This window comes from Cherax quadricarinatus, chromosome 38, assembly GCF_038502225.1.
Source record: "Cherax quadricarinatus isolate ZL_2023a chromosome 38, ASM3850222v1, whole genome shotgun sequence".
NCBI classification, from domain to species: Eukaryota; Metazoa; Arthropoda; class Malacostraca; order Decapoda; family Parastacidae; genus Cherax; species Cherax quadricarinatus.
In genome coordinates this window covers 17,873,177-17,887,983 of record NC_091329.1, presented here as the reverse complement: position 1 = coordinate 17,887,983, position 14,807 = coordinate 17,873,177, and the positions used below count along the sequence as shown (strand labels likewise).

Here is a 14,807-nt window from a genome sequence, read left to right as displayed (position 1 = left end):
TATATATATTGTGTGTATGTGTGTGTGTATTTATATATGTCGTCCGAATAGGTAAAACTGGTCAATTAGCAGGAACTCATTTAAAATTAAGTCCTTTCAAAAATTTTCTTTTATACGTTTAAATACATATTTTCATATAACGTAAAAATTTTAAATTTTGAATCAAAGGAACTTTAGTAAACTTACCTAGCCTTATTACAACAAGCGGAATTTAATTTACCCTAATCCAACTAAATATATTTTAGATAAGTTTACAATAATTTAATAATAAACAAACACATTGAAATATATTTTTCTCGTTATGTTCAGAATGACTTTTGCGAAATTATTGCATACACAAATTTTCGCTTGCCTTAAGGTGACGGTATTTTATTAATGTTAGTAATAAACAGGAATCGTAATGAGCATCCGTAAGAAATATAACAACTTTCAATAGGTGGATTGTGGTATGGTCGGAGACGCGTTAGGAATTTATGAGATCCCTGGCACTTCATGGTTTTAACGAGCTCCTCAAATCGGTGTGATTTAGATGACAGACTGCATCTTATGTCAGGGGTCTGGTTGTAGACGGCTTCTGTATTTTGTCTTTGTGCTGACAATCCTGCCTCACACAGCAACGTTGTAACAAAAAGAAAGAAAAGCTTCAGGGCTTCACCTTCAAGAGTTTGCTTTTCTTTGTAAGCTTTGATTCAGAATGAACTCAGTGATTCTTTTTGCCTTTTGAAATCGTTTCGAAGTGTTTCGTCATTCGGAATCTCGATGAACTGCTGCTGTATTTGCTGACGTTCAAAACATCGTCTGGTGGGACCTCAAGTTCAGTGCTGAAAGGGTTTCTTAGCCAGGTGTATTTTACCACATTCTTTGGAATATATTAATCAAACTCTGTGACCGGTTTTGTAAATATATCCCACGATGACGTTCTGGACCTGGATGAATGAAAATGTTTAATCCTGCAAAAATGCGTTCAATGATAGAAATAATGAAGTCTTTCCAGTCTCAGCTTTACTCTTCCAAAACTTTAATTTCCCCTAGAATGCTGTTACTTTCTCTGACAACCCAGCCAACTTCTGAACGCGACTTTGCACTGACATGTTCAAGTCATTCATCTCAACGTAAATAGCATTTCAAGTAATCGTTTGAGCACTTTCCTCGTGACAGCCACCGAACCTCAGTGATACAACAGATTCACAATTTCCTAATCAAAAGCACAGCACATCTGGATCAATATCCATAAGTTAAGAACCCTAAGGTTTAGTGAAATTATCGACCTGAATGACATCCTGCATCACATTCTGCATCGCACCTGACAACCTCTGAGCAGTTAGAGTTTCAGGGTGAACTAGATAGTGAGTTCAGGGATACAGCACACGCGGACGTGCTCTTCCTAACATTGCTGGTGCACTATCACAAACACTGATTCCACTAAGATCCTTCTTCCTTGAAGAATGAGTCCACAGTGTTAGAAATATCTTCTCCAGTAGTTGTGATGCTTAATAACTGGCAGAATAACAATTTTTATTCTGTATCTTCTGGACCTTGATACTGTACTCAAGCCATGAGATGGGCATCAGCATGATCGTCTGCAGACTCGTCCAGCGGTAGACTAAGTGTCCACAAATTTTCATGGCTGGAGTAACCTGGTCTTTTATGTTACTCGACATGTACGTGCCAGTTCTCTGCTTAAAATGGCAAGCATTTTCTTGTCCATTTTCCTTATTGCAACTTTCCTGATTTTCTCATCTGTATAAGAGAAACTTTCGGGTTTTTGCTTCTTAAGCATTTATTTATTTTCTCACAGAAGATGTACTTTGCTTCATACACTGTGGATTGATGTGTGCTTTGCCTCACTAACTTGAAACTTATGAACTTGGCTTTGATTTGGCTTTAATGTTCGTTTATTTTCACAGTAAAATGCTCCTAAATGCTTTTCCTTTAGTGGGTCACCTGTGGTACCAGATGAATGGTTCAGAGAACCAACACGTTGATAAATTAGACATGTGCAACTCTTGGGTATCTTTATTGAGGAAACGTTTCGCCACACAGTGGCTTCATCAGTCTACAAATAGGAGAAACTTGAAGAACAGGAGGAGAATGAGGTAATCAGTCCCTCAACCTTGAGTCGATGTGGTCAGTCCATCAATCTTGAATAGAATACGGCATAAGTGCGGACAAGCAGCTTATAAACCGTAGGCAGGAGAGGTGCAGCAGACGTAGGTGGTGTCACATTTGTTCAATGTGGAAGTAGGTCGTGCCCAAGGGTTAGGCAAGCGAAGAATTCCCAAGTATTAAGATTCCAAGAAGTTCTCCTCCTGTTCTTCAAGTTTCTCCTATGTATGGACTGATGAAGCCACTGTGTGGCGAAACGTTTCCTCAATAAAGATACCCAGGAGTTGCACATGTGTCTAATTTATCAACCTGTGGTACCATTTTGCTATTTCTAAGGTTAAAGCAAAACATCTGCTTTCATAAACTTTTAAAAGGACTTCGTAAATGTTGATACCATGTTTATGGTGATATCCATACTTGTCCTCATTGTCTCTACTTTGCTTCAAGGACGGGAGTTCCTTTTCAATTATAGTAGTACCCTCAACTTACTTATACAGAATAAATTTAAAACAATATGGGTATCGGAAAGTCCAATAAAAGTCTTAGTATAACATATTTACTTTATATAATGTGGGCCTTCCCGGGTTTCGGGAGTGAACGCCCCCACGGCCCGATCTGTGACCAGGCTCTCCCTGGCTGTACTGGCACCATACGAATGATATTATTTCATGTTACTTTGGAACAGATAAATTATTATACACAAAAGAATTTTAATTAAAAAATCCTACCCAGATAGGGTAAATGTATCTTTCAATAAATCATAAAATTTGAATAATTTTATCCGAAAATCACCAATTGCATTTTCTCGCTGTAAAAGCCCAGTGACATACAACAACATTGCCTAAATAGCAATCAGATCACGTTAATGATTATTTTCCACCGGAAGCGGGAGAAACCACAGGCAACATCCCCCCAATGAAAAGCAGGGGTGTCACTAGCACGTTAAGAGACCATACAATAAGTGTCAGGGGCCCGAGACTGTTCAACTGCCTCCCAGCATACATAAGGGGGATTACCAACAGACCCCTGGCAGTCTTCAAGCTGGCACTGGACAAGCACCTAAAGTCGGTTCCTGACCAGCCGGACTGTGGCTCGTACGTTGGTTTGCGTGCAGCCAGCAGTAACAGCCTGGTTGATCAGGCTCTGATCCACCAGGAGGCCTGGTCACAGACCGGGCCGCGGGGGCGTTGACCCCCGGAACTCTCTCCAGGTAAACTCCAGGTAATACACCACCCATATAGTAACAGAACGTAGATTTAATGAATACAGTGCATGTAATGAAACTAAGCTGGTCCTCTTGAAGAGTTATCATGCTGTCGTGTACTGGTAAGTGAGAGATATGTATGAGACACATTTATTAAGGAATCGTTCTTCCACAAGTGTCTTCAGTCATTAAGAAGCTATAGCGAACGTTTCCCTAATAAATAGCTTGATAACTGCAAAGATGTCTCTTACCTTCAGCTTGACGGTATCACCATAACACTTTTACAACATGTATTATACATATGTGGATCTAGACACAATTGGTACTCCAGGTGGTATTTATATCTCTTCTTGCCCTTGAACTATTAGTCATCCTTTTTTGCTGCATTCTTTGTAATTGGCCAAATGAACTCAACAAACATGATAAACGGAGGAACGGATGTGACGACAGTGTCAGACGACGACAGGATATGACAATTATCACACTCGTATAAGGAGCACACTGGGCAGAAAGCAGCGGGTAGTCCTGAGTGTAGGTGTGTGGGGAGTACTTACCCCTGCATTATCGGAGACACAGGGCACAGGAGGTCTTTCTACCTACTACAGAGACACGCTAGAAAAAAGCATGAATTTCCTACGGGTGTTGGTGACAATGACTGTAGTCCTTGGACTAAGCCATTGCAGCTGGCCGAAAGGTGAGTCTCGTGTGATGAATGTAGAAAAATATACATGAAAGAGGGTGCGATAAAGGGAGGATGCCGCTTCTGATCGCCTTCAAACTTTCAACGGTGAAATATTTTACTCGTTATGAGGGACGGATTGATTGTGGGAATTGTAGGCGCTCAAATGATCAGTTTTATTTTATCATTTAAGCTGTGCATTAGACGTAGCTCTGCCATGCTTGCTCATGCCAATATTTTAAAATAAAAATAATTATTTAACAGAATTAAAGCGCACCAAAAACGTTAAGATAACAATGTGAAACTTACCATTTTGTACATTTTTCTGTAAATTTAAAAAAAACGTATAATAGTTTTCTCATCAAGAAAAAAAATATTATAAATATGTTTACTGTTTTCATTTATGAGTTTTTAACTATTTATGAGAGTTTTTTTTGTGATATTTGATGTTTTACAGGATGTATTAGTACCTGAAATATGGATATATGCAGAATGTAATCTGTGTTTCATGGTGCATTAGTCCGTGAAATATAGATACATGTTGAGTGTACTGTGTGTCATGGTGTGTTCGGGGAGTCACACACCCAAACCCATCTAGTTAGAAGACAAGTGTGGGGGACTCGCATCTCACTGACAACACAGTCACCTTGTCAGGAGGCAGGTGTGGGGGACTCGCATCTCACTGACAACACAGTCACCTTGTCAGGAGGCAGGTGTGGGGGACTCGCATCTCATTGACAACACAGTCACCTTGTCAGGAGGCAGGTGTGGGGGACTCGCATCTCACTGACAACACAGTCACCTTGTCAGGAGGCAGGTGTGGGGGACTCGCATCTCATTGACAACACAGTCACCTTGTCAGGAGGCAGGTGTGGGGGACTCGCATCTCATTGACAACACAGTCACCTTGTCAGGAGGCAGATGTGGGGGACTCGCATCTCATTGACAACACAGTCACCTTGTCAGGAGGCAGGTGTGGGGGACTCGCATCTCATTGACAACATAGTCACCTTGTCAGGAGGCAGATGTGGGGGACTCGCATCTCATTGACAACACAGTCACCTTGTCAGGAGGCAGGTGTGGGGGACTCGCATCTCATTGACAACACAGTCACCTTGTCAGGAGGCAGGTGTGGGGGATTCGCATCTCATTGACAACACAGTCACCTTGTCAGGAGGCAGGTGTGGGGGACTCGCATCTCATTGACAACACAGTCACCTTGTCAGGAGGCAGATGTGGGGGACTCGCATCTCATTGACAACACAGTCACCTTGTCAGGAGGCAGATGTGGGGGACTCGCATCTCATTGACAACACAGTCACCTTGTCAGGAGGCAGATGTGGGGGACTCGCATCTCATCGCCCACACACTCACCTTGTCAGGAGGCAGAGTAGGACTAAAGCCTCGGCACGTTCCTCCTCACAGGATCGATTTCAACTGGAATAATTTTTTTGTGTGTTTTTAAAACCAGTATAAAAAATAGTTTAAAAATTGTTACTCTAACGCCAACAAAAATACGCCCCCCTACTTCGAGGGGTAAAGCCCCCAAATTAAAACTTTGGAACGACGTACAGCCTAAAACCTGTTTCTGTGTGGGAGTGTTTTGGGGAAAGTTTACTGCACTAGTTTTCATAGGAAATTAATTATAAAATATCAAAAAAAAAAAAATAAATAAAAATTAAACAATCACTGACAAATATATATTAAACTTCAGCGATTAAATTATATTCTGGACTGGTGGAGAATAGGCTACAAGCAGCTTTAGTGACCCTCGGGTAGTTAATAGGCTTTAAACCCATTTAATCAATAAAAAAGGCCGATTTCCAACCAATTTCTGTTCATCTAAAATTTATTTAACTACATCTCTTGGGAATTTTTGAAAGTTTCTGGGCTTCTTAAATGTGTTGATATCCAACTCCTGTATCTCTTGGTATAGTTGAGTAATACTTCTTAGATCTGTTAAGGAAGGTGAGTCGCAGTTACGCCACATTTTGAGAATTTTAATATTTATCTATGTCTTTTACATGAGTTAAAGTGCAGGGTTATAGGTTACGCAGGACCACACTTTCCTCGGATCACGCTCTAACCTATATAATGCAGATGGAAAGTGTATTTGGTGGGAGAAAATGTTGACTAATTCTGTAAAATAATTCGATAAAGTGTATTGCGTACACTTAAAGTTGTAGGACTCAAAAATAGTTTAAAATATACAGAGTTTAAAAGTAAAATCAAGTCTTGCAATCAAATTATAATTTGGTTATTTAGAAGTGTGAAGTATGAAAACTGCAGGAAAAACACTCAACATAACATAGCTCACATAACATTGATGGGAACCGGAAAAGAAAAAAAAATATATTATGTGTTTGCTCAAGGATACGAGACAATAGATAAGAAAGATCTCCCTGACAGGATATATACACTAGACCTGTGTCCTGTGTGAAAATATAGATATCCGCGGATGCGGAAGTGTATGAGGATGTCTTACTCGCTTTGCGGATGTGGATGCGGATGCAGATGTGAGAAATTGTGCGGATGTTCCGCGGATTCGGATATCCGATGCATCACTAATATACACAGCGAGGTGGATATATTCCATCGGAGAAAGAACATCTGTGCATAATCACACTTAGGACACTCTTATTGGATACGTTTCGGTGCAGAGACCTCTGTCACTGCCAATGATCTTGGTACAAAGGATGAGTATAACTTATTTCGATTAGTGGTCCCAGCTCACCTGTGACGTCATCTTCAAGCTGCTGCACCTCATTTTAGTGCACATATCCTCTGGCTAACTGCTGCTGCACTGTACTTGGAGACTAATCATCTTGCACCTAGAAGGATGGACTGATTAAATCAATTTCCCTCTCCACTCCGTCTACTGCATCTTTCCCCAACACTGACGTTTCCGGTAGAGTGATCCTAAATTTATGTCTAGCCGATTGAGCCGAATCACCGAGTTTGTTCTATTCGACAAAGGTATTCTTTGCCGAACTAGAAGAGTGAATATATATTTTTGCCACAAATCAGCGAAAACCAATCTTAACATAAAGAAAAAAATGTATTTCATTTATCTGAAGCATTAATAAATTTACTCACCTATGCTACACATAGCATAGTATCGCTTAAAAAATTACATTAATTTAAGTTAGGTTATAGGAGGTTTCTAAGTTAGTTTGAATGTAAAGTTAAACATTTTATTACAGTGTCATGGGAAAAAATTATCTATCAATCTGTAATAATTTTATTTTATTTTATTTTTTTTTTTTTTTTTTTTTTTTTTTTTGGAAAAGTCAATTTTTAACGGAGTTCGGCCTCTGTGGCGTGTTCGGCTTGTTAGGTACGATATATATATATATATATATATATATATATATATATATATATATATATATATATTTCTCCATAAGTCGGCCGTCTCCCACCGAGGCAGGGTAATCAAAAAGGAGAGAAAATCCCCAAAAATAAAATACTTTCATCATTATTCAACACTTTCACCTCACTCATACGTAATCGCCGTTTTCGCAGAGGCGCTCAGAACACAACAGCTTAGAAGCATATATTTATATATATATAAAGATATACAACATATCTTTCACCTCACTCATACGTAATCGCCGTTTTCGCAGAGGCGCTCAGAACACAACAGCTTAGAAGCATATATTTATATATATATAAAGATATACAACATATCCCTCCAAACTGTCAATACCCCAAACCCCCTCCTTCAAAGTGCAGGTATTGTACTTCCCATCTGCAGTACTCAAGTCCAGTTATATAAAAATAACTGGTTTCCCTGAATCCCTTCACTAAATATTACCCTGCTCAAACTCCAACAGCTCGTCATGTCCCAAATACCACTCGTCTCCATTCACTCCTATCTAACACGCTCACCCACGCTTGCTGGAAGCCCCTCGCCCACAAAACCTTCCTTACCCCTTCCAACCTTTTCGAGGACGACCCCTACCCCGCCTTCCTTCCCCTACAGATTTATACGCTCTCCATGTCATTCTACTTTGATCCATTCTCTCTAAATGACCAAATCACTTAAACATTTGTCCTGTTTCCTGACGAACCTTACCTAACCTAACCTAACTTCAACAAACCCTCTTCAGCCCTCTGACTAATACTTTTATTAACTCCACACCTCCTAATTTCCACACTCCGAATTCTCTGCATAATATTTACACCACACATTGCCCTTAGACAGGACATCTCCACCGTCTCCAACCGCCTCCTCGCTGCAGCATTTACAACCCAAGCTTCACACCTATGTAAGAGTGTTGGTACTACTATACTTTCATACATTCCCTTCTTTGTCTCCATAGATTACGTTTTTTGTCTCCACAAATACCTCAACACACCACTCACCTTTTTTCCTTCATCAATTCTATGGTTAACCTCAACCTTCAAAAAGCCATCCGCCGACATGTCAGCTCCCAAATATATGAAAACATTCACTTCTTCCATGCTCCTCTCCTATTAGATATCCAATTTTTCTTTATCTAAATCATTTGATACCCTCATCACCTTACTCTTTTCTATGTTCACTTTCCACTTTCTACCTTTACAAAGTCTCCCAAACTCGTCCACTAACCTTAGCAACTTTTCTTTAGAATCTCCCATAAGCACAGTATCATCAGCAAAAAGTAACTGTGTCAATTCCCATTTTGTATTTGATTCCCCATAATTTAATCCCACCCCACTCCCAAGCACTCTAGCATTTACTTCTTTTACAGCCCCATGTATTAATATATTAAACAACCATGGTGACATTACACATCCCTGTCTAGGACCTACTTTTTTAGGGAAATAGTCTCCCTCTCTTGTACACACCCTAACCTGGGCCTCACTATCCTCATAAAAACTCTTTACATCATTTAGTAACCTATTACCTATTCCATATACTCGCAACATTGCCACATTGCTCCCCTATCCACTCTTATCATATTCCTTTTCTAAATCCATAAATGCAATGAAAACTTCCCTACCTTTATTTAAATACTTTCACATATATGCTTCAATGTTAACACTCGATCTACACATCCCCTTCCAACTCTAAAACCTCCTTGCTCATCCGCAATCCTATATTCTGTCTTGCCTCTAATTCTTTCAACTTTCAATAATAACCCTACCATACACTTTTCCTGGTATACTCAGTAAACTTATTCCTCTATAATTTTTACAATCTCTGTTGTCCCCCTTCCCTTTATATAACGGAACTATACATGCTTTCTGCCAATCCCTAGGTACCTTCCCCTCTTTCATAAATTTATTAAACAAAAATACCAACCACTCCAACACTATATCTTCCCCTGCTTTTAACATTTCTCTCATGATCCCGTCATTTCCAGCTGCTTTACCTCCTTTCATTCTAGGTAATGCCTCACGCACCTCCCCCACACTCACATCCTGCTCTTCTTCACTCCCAAAAGATGGTATGCCTCCCTGGCCAATACATGAAATTACCGCCTACCTTTCGTCGTTGACATTTAAAAATTCCTCAAAATATTCCCGCCAAATACCCAATAACTTCAGCTCCCCATCTACTAACTCTCCTATCCTGTTTTTAACTGATAAATCCATTCGTTCCCTAGATAAAGGTATGGAAGTTGTCATTGCATTTATAGTTTTAGAAGAGGCGTATGATAGTGGATAAGGGAACAATGTGACAGATGTAAAGAATTTTTATGAGAATTGTGAGGCTCAGGTTAGGGTGTGTAGAAGAGAGGGAGAATACTTCCCAGTAAAAGTAGGTCTTAGACAGGGATGTATAATGTCACCATGGTTGTTTAATATACTTATGCATGGGGTTGTAAATGAAGTAAATGCTAGGGTGTTCGGGAGAGGGGTGGGATTAAATTATGGGTAATCAAATGCAAAATGGGAGTTGGCACAGTCAGTTTTTGCTGATGATACTGTGCTTTTGGGAGATTCTCAAGAAAAGTTGTAAAAGTAGTGGATGAGTCTGGGAGTGTGTGTAAAGATAGAAAGTTTAAAGTGAACATAGATAAGAGTAAGATGCTGAGAGTATCAAACGATTTAGATAAAGAAAAATTGGATATCACATTGGAGAGAGGGAGTATGGAAGAAGTGAATGTTTTCAGATATTTGGGAGTTGACGTGTCAGCGGATGGGTTTATGAAGGATGAGGTTAATCATAGAATTGATGAAGAAAAAAAAGGTGAGTGGTGTGTTGAGGTATATGTGGAGGCAAAAAATGTTATCTATGGAGGCAAAGAAGGGAATATATGAAAGTATAGTAGTACCAACACTCTTATATGGGTGTGAAGCTTGGGTTGTAAATGCAGCAGCGAGGAGACGGTTGGAGGCAGTGGAGATGTCCTGTCTAAGGGCAATGTGTGGTGTAAATATTATGCAGAAAATTCGGAGTATGGAAATTAGGAGAAGGTATGGAGCAAGTAAAGGTATTAGTCAGAGGATTGAAGAGGGTTTGTTGAGGTGGCATGGTCATTTAGAGAGAATGGAACAAAGTAGAATGACTTGGAGAGCATATAAATCTGTAGGGGAAGGAAGGCGGGGTAAGGACCGTCCTCGAAAAGGTTGGAGGGAGGGGGTAAAGGAGGTTTAGTGGGCGAGGGGCTTGGACTTCTAGCAAGCATTCGTGAGCGTGTTAGGACTGAATGGAGACGAATGGTTTTTGGGACCTGACGAGCTGTTGGAGTGTGAGAAGGGTAATATTTTGTAAAGGGATTCAGGGAAACTGGTTAGCTAGGCTTGAGTCATGGAAATGGGAAGTACAGTCCCTGCACTTTAAAGGAGGAGTTTGGGATATTGGCAGTTTGGAGGGACTACTAAACTGTCGTATCTGAGCGCCTCTGCAAAGACAGTGATTATGTATGATGGTGAAAGTGTTGAATGATGAAAGTTTCTTCTTTCTTTTTGGGTTTTTCTTTCTTTTTGGGTCACCCTGCCTCGGTGGGAAACGGCCGATGTGTTTATATATATATATATATATATATATATATATATATATATATATATATATATATATATATATATATATATATATATATATATATATATATAAACACAAAACATGTCGTGCCGAATTGGTAAACCTTGCGATTATGGTTTAAACAGCACATGCAATCGAAAATTTGTGCATGCAATAATTTCACAAAAATCATTATAAATCCAACGAAAAAAATATATTTCAATGTGTTTTTTTTATTAAATTATTGTAAACTTATCTAAAATATATTTAGTTGGATTAGGCTTGTTGGATTGCGCTTGTTATAATAAGGTTAGGTAAGTTTTCTAAGGTGCTTTTCGTACAAAATTATTAATTTTTACATTAACATAAATGACAAAAATATCTTTAAACGTTTTAGAGAAAAATTTAGAAAGGACTTAATTTTAAATAAGTTCTTGCTAATTGGCCAATTTTACCTGTTCTGCACGACATTATATATATTTCTTTCTTTCAACACACTGGCCGTATCCCACCGAGGCGGGGTGGCCCACAAGGAAAAACGAAAGTTTCTCCTTTTACATTTAGTAATATATACAGGAGAAAGGTTACTAGCCCCTTGTTCCCGGCATTTTAGTTGCCTCTTACAATACGCATGGCTTACGGAGGAAGAATTCTGTTCCACTTCTCCATGGAGATAGGAGGAAATAAACAAGAACAAGAACTAGAAAGAAAATAGAAGAAAACCCAGAGGGGTATGTATATATATATGCTTGTACATGTATGTGTAGTGTGACCTAAGTGTATGTAGAAGTAGCAAGACGTACCTGAAATCTTGCATGTTTATGAGACAGAAAAAAGACACCAGCAATCCTACCATCATGTAAAACAAATACAGGCTTGCGTTTCACACTCACTTGGCAGGACGGTAGTACCCCCCTGGGTGGTTGCTGTCTACCAACCTACTACCTACAATTATATATATATATATATTATTGTAACCACAGACAAGTGGTAATGGTCAATAACGACACTGCGACTAGCCAAGGACTCAAACTCATGTTGTTTTCGCATGCCTCATGGTGAGCGAGAACCACATGACGCTATCCTACACGACCACCAAATCTTGCAAGAATCACACACCCAGAATAGCTAGGTGTGGTTTTCGCTTATCTCTGCAACTTCTCTTCAGAATCTCCCAAAAGCACAGTATCATCAGCAAAAAGCAACTGTGACAACTCTCACTTTGTGTTAGATTCTTTATCTTTTAACCCCACATTTCTTGCCAAGGCCCATGCATTCACTTCTCTTACAATCCCATCTATAAATATATTGAACAATCACAGTAACATTACACATCATTGTCTAAGGTCTAGTTTTACTGGGAAATAATCTCCCTCTCTTCTTCATACTCTGAGCCTCACTATCCTCATAACTCTTCACTGCTTTCAGTAACCTACCTCCTATTCCGTACACCTACATCTGCCACATTGCCCCCCTATCCATCCTGTCATACGCCTTTTCCAAATCTATAAATACCACAAAAACCTATTTACCCTTATCTAAATACTGTTCACCTATATGCTTCACTGTAAACACTTGGTTTACACACACCCCCTACCTTACCTTAAGCCTCCTTGTTCATCTGCTGCCCTACTCTCCGTCTTGCTCTTAATTCTTTCAATAATAACTCTACCATACACTTTACCAGGTATACTCAACAGACTTATTCCCTAATAATTTTTGCAATCTCTTTTGTCCCCTTTACCTTTATACAAAGGAATTATGCACGCTTTCTGCCAATCCCTAGGTACCTTACCTGCTTCCATACAGCACCAACCACTCCAAAACTATATCCCCACCTGCTTTTAACATTTCTCTTTTTATCCCTTCAATCCCAGCTGCCTTACCCCCTTTCATTTTACCCACTGCCTCACGAACTTCCCCAACACTCACAACAGGCTCTTCCTCACTCCTACAAGATGTTATTCCTCCTTGTCCTATACACGGAATAACAGCTTCCCTATCTTCAACAATTAACAAATCCTCAAAATATTCCCTCCATATTCCCGATACCTCTAGCTCTCCATTTAATAACTCTCCTCTCCTCATTTTAACTGTCAAATCCATTTGTTCCCTAGGCTTCCTCAACGTATTAATCTCATTCCAAAACTTTTTCTTATTTTCAACAAAATTTGTTGATTACATCTCGCCCACTGTTTCATTTGCTCTCTTTTTACATTGCTTCACCACTCTCTTAACCTCTCTTTTTCTCTTCATATACTTTTCCCTCCTTGCATCACTTCTACTTTGTAAAAACCTCTCATTTCGCTCTTCTTCCCTCCCGCACCCACTTTCCTGTAACCACAAACTTCTGCTGAACACTCAAACATTGCATTCTTAAACCTACCCCATACATATTCGACCCCATTGCCTATATACTCTCACTAGCCCATTTATCCTCCAATAGTTGTTTATATCTTAACCAAACTGCCTCTTCCTTTAGTTTATAAACCTTCACCTCTCTCTTACTTGCTGCTTCTATTTTCCTTGTATCCCGCCTACCTTGTACTCTCATTGTAGCTACAACTACAACTGGGATACCGGCTGTATCTCACCGAGGCGGGGTGGCCCAAAAGGAAAAACGAAAGTTTCTCCTTTTACATTTAGTAATATATACAGGAGAAGGGGTTATTAGCCCCTTGCTCCCGGCATTTTAGTTGCCTCTTACAACACGCATGGTTTACGGAGGAAGAATTCTGTTCCACTTCTTCATGGAGATAAGAGGAAATAAACAAGAACAAGAGCTAGAAAAAAATAGAAGAAAGCCCAGAGGGGTGTGCATATATATGCTTGTACATGTATGTGTAGTGTGACCTAAGTGTAAGTAGCAAGACATACCTGAAATCTTGCATGTTTATGAGACAGACAAAAGACACCAGCAATCCTACCATCATGTAAAACAATTACAATTATATATATATATATATATATATATATCTATATATATATATATAGAGATATGTCGTGCCGAATAGGCAGAATTTGCGATCTTGGCTTAAATAGCAACGTTCATCTTGCCATATAGGACAAGTGAAAATTTGTGTATGCAATAATTAAGCCAAAATCATTCTGAACCTAACGAAAAAAATATATTTCACTGTGTTTGTTTAGTATTAAATTTCTGTAAACAAGTCTAAAATATATTTAGTTGGGTTAGGCTATAATAAATTGTTCTTGTTATAATAAGGTTAGGTAAGTTTTCTAAAATTCTTTTGGTGCAAAATTTTAAATTTTTACATTAACATTAATGAAAAAAATATCTTTCAACGTATAAGAGAAAATTTTAGAAAGGACTTAATTTTAAATGAGTTCTTGCTAATTGACTAGTTTTACATATTCGGCACGACATATATATATATATATATATATATATATATATATATATATATATATATATATATATATATATATATATATATATATATATATATAATGTGTGGTTAGTCACGGAATTTTGCCGGGTGAGCACCCCGGCATAATGCCGTGACGAAAATCAAAGGCCTACCATATAGAGGGGTCTTTTTTCGTCAGTGCATTATGCCGAGTAGCAGCTGTTAGCATGACGTGACGGCCTGTTCCCACACTCCACAGTGACTCCTCAGGGCTCACGTGGCTGCCGTGGTGAGAGGAAATGTTGCATTTTTGTCTATCTGCCCCATCTTTTGTCCGGTGTTCCCATTGGTTTTGGAGCTATTCATGTTTGATTATGGATAAAAGGAAGTCTTTAACACCTGAAACTATAGCTCAAATCATAGGGCATCACAAAGCTGGGCACAAGATGGAAGAAATAGTGGAAAATGTTGGTGTGTGTGAGCGTTTCAGGG

At 39.1% G+C, this 14,807-nt stretch overlaps 1 protein-coding gene across 1 annotated transcript in view; it reads left to right on the top strand.

Annotated features, from left to right (window-relative positions):
* Positions 1-3,841: 3,841 nt before the first annotated feature.
* LOC128692855 (uncharacterized) overlaps positions 3,842-14,807 on the top strand; it is a 34,103-nt gene continuing 23,137 nt past the window's right edge. The window contains exon 1 of the mRNA XM_053782180.2: positions 3,842-4,004. Coding sequence (XP_053638155.2) covers positions 3,935-4,004 — 70 coding nt within the window. The 5' untranslated portion in view covers positions 3,842-3,934. The remainder of the gene's footprint in view (positions 4,005-14,807) is intronic.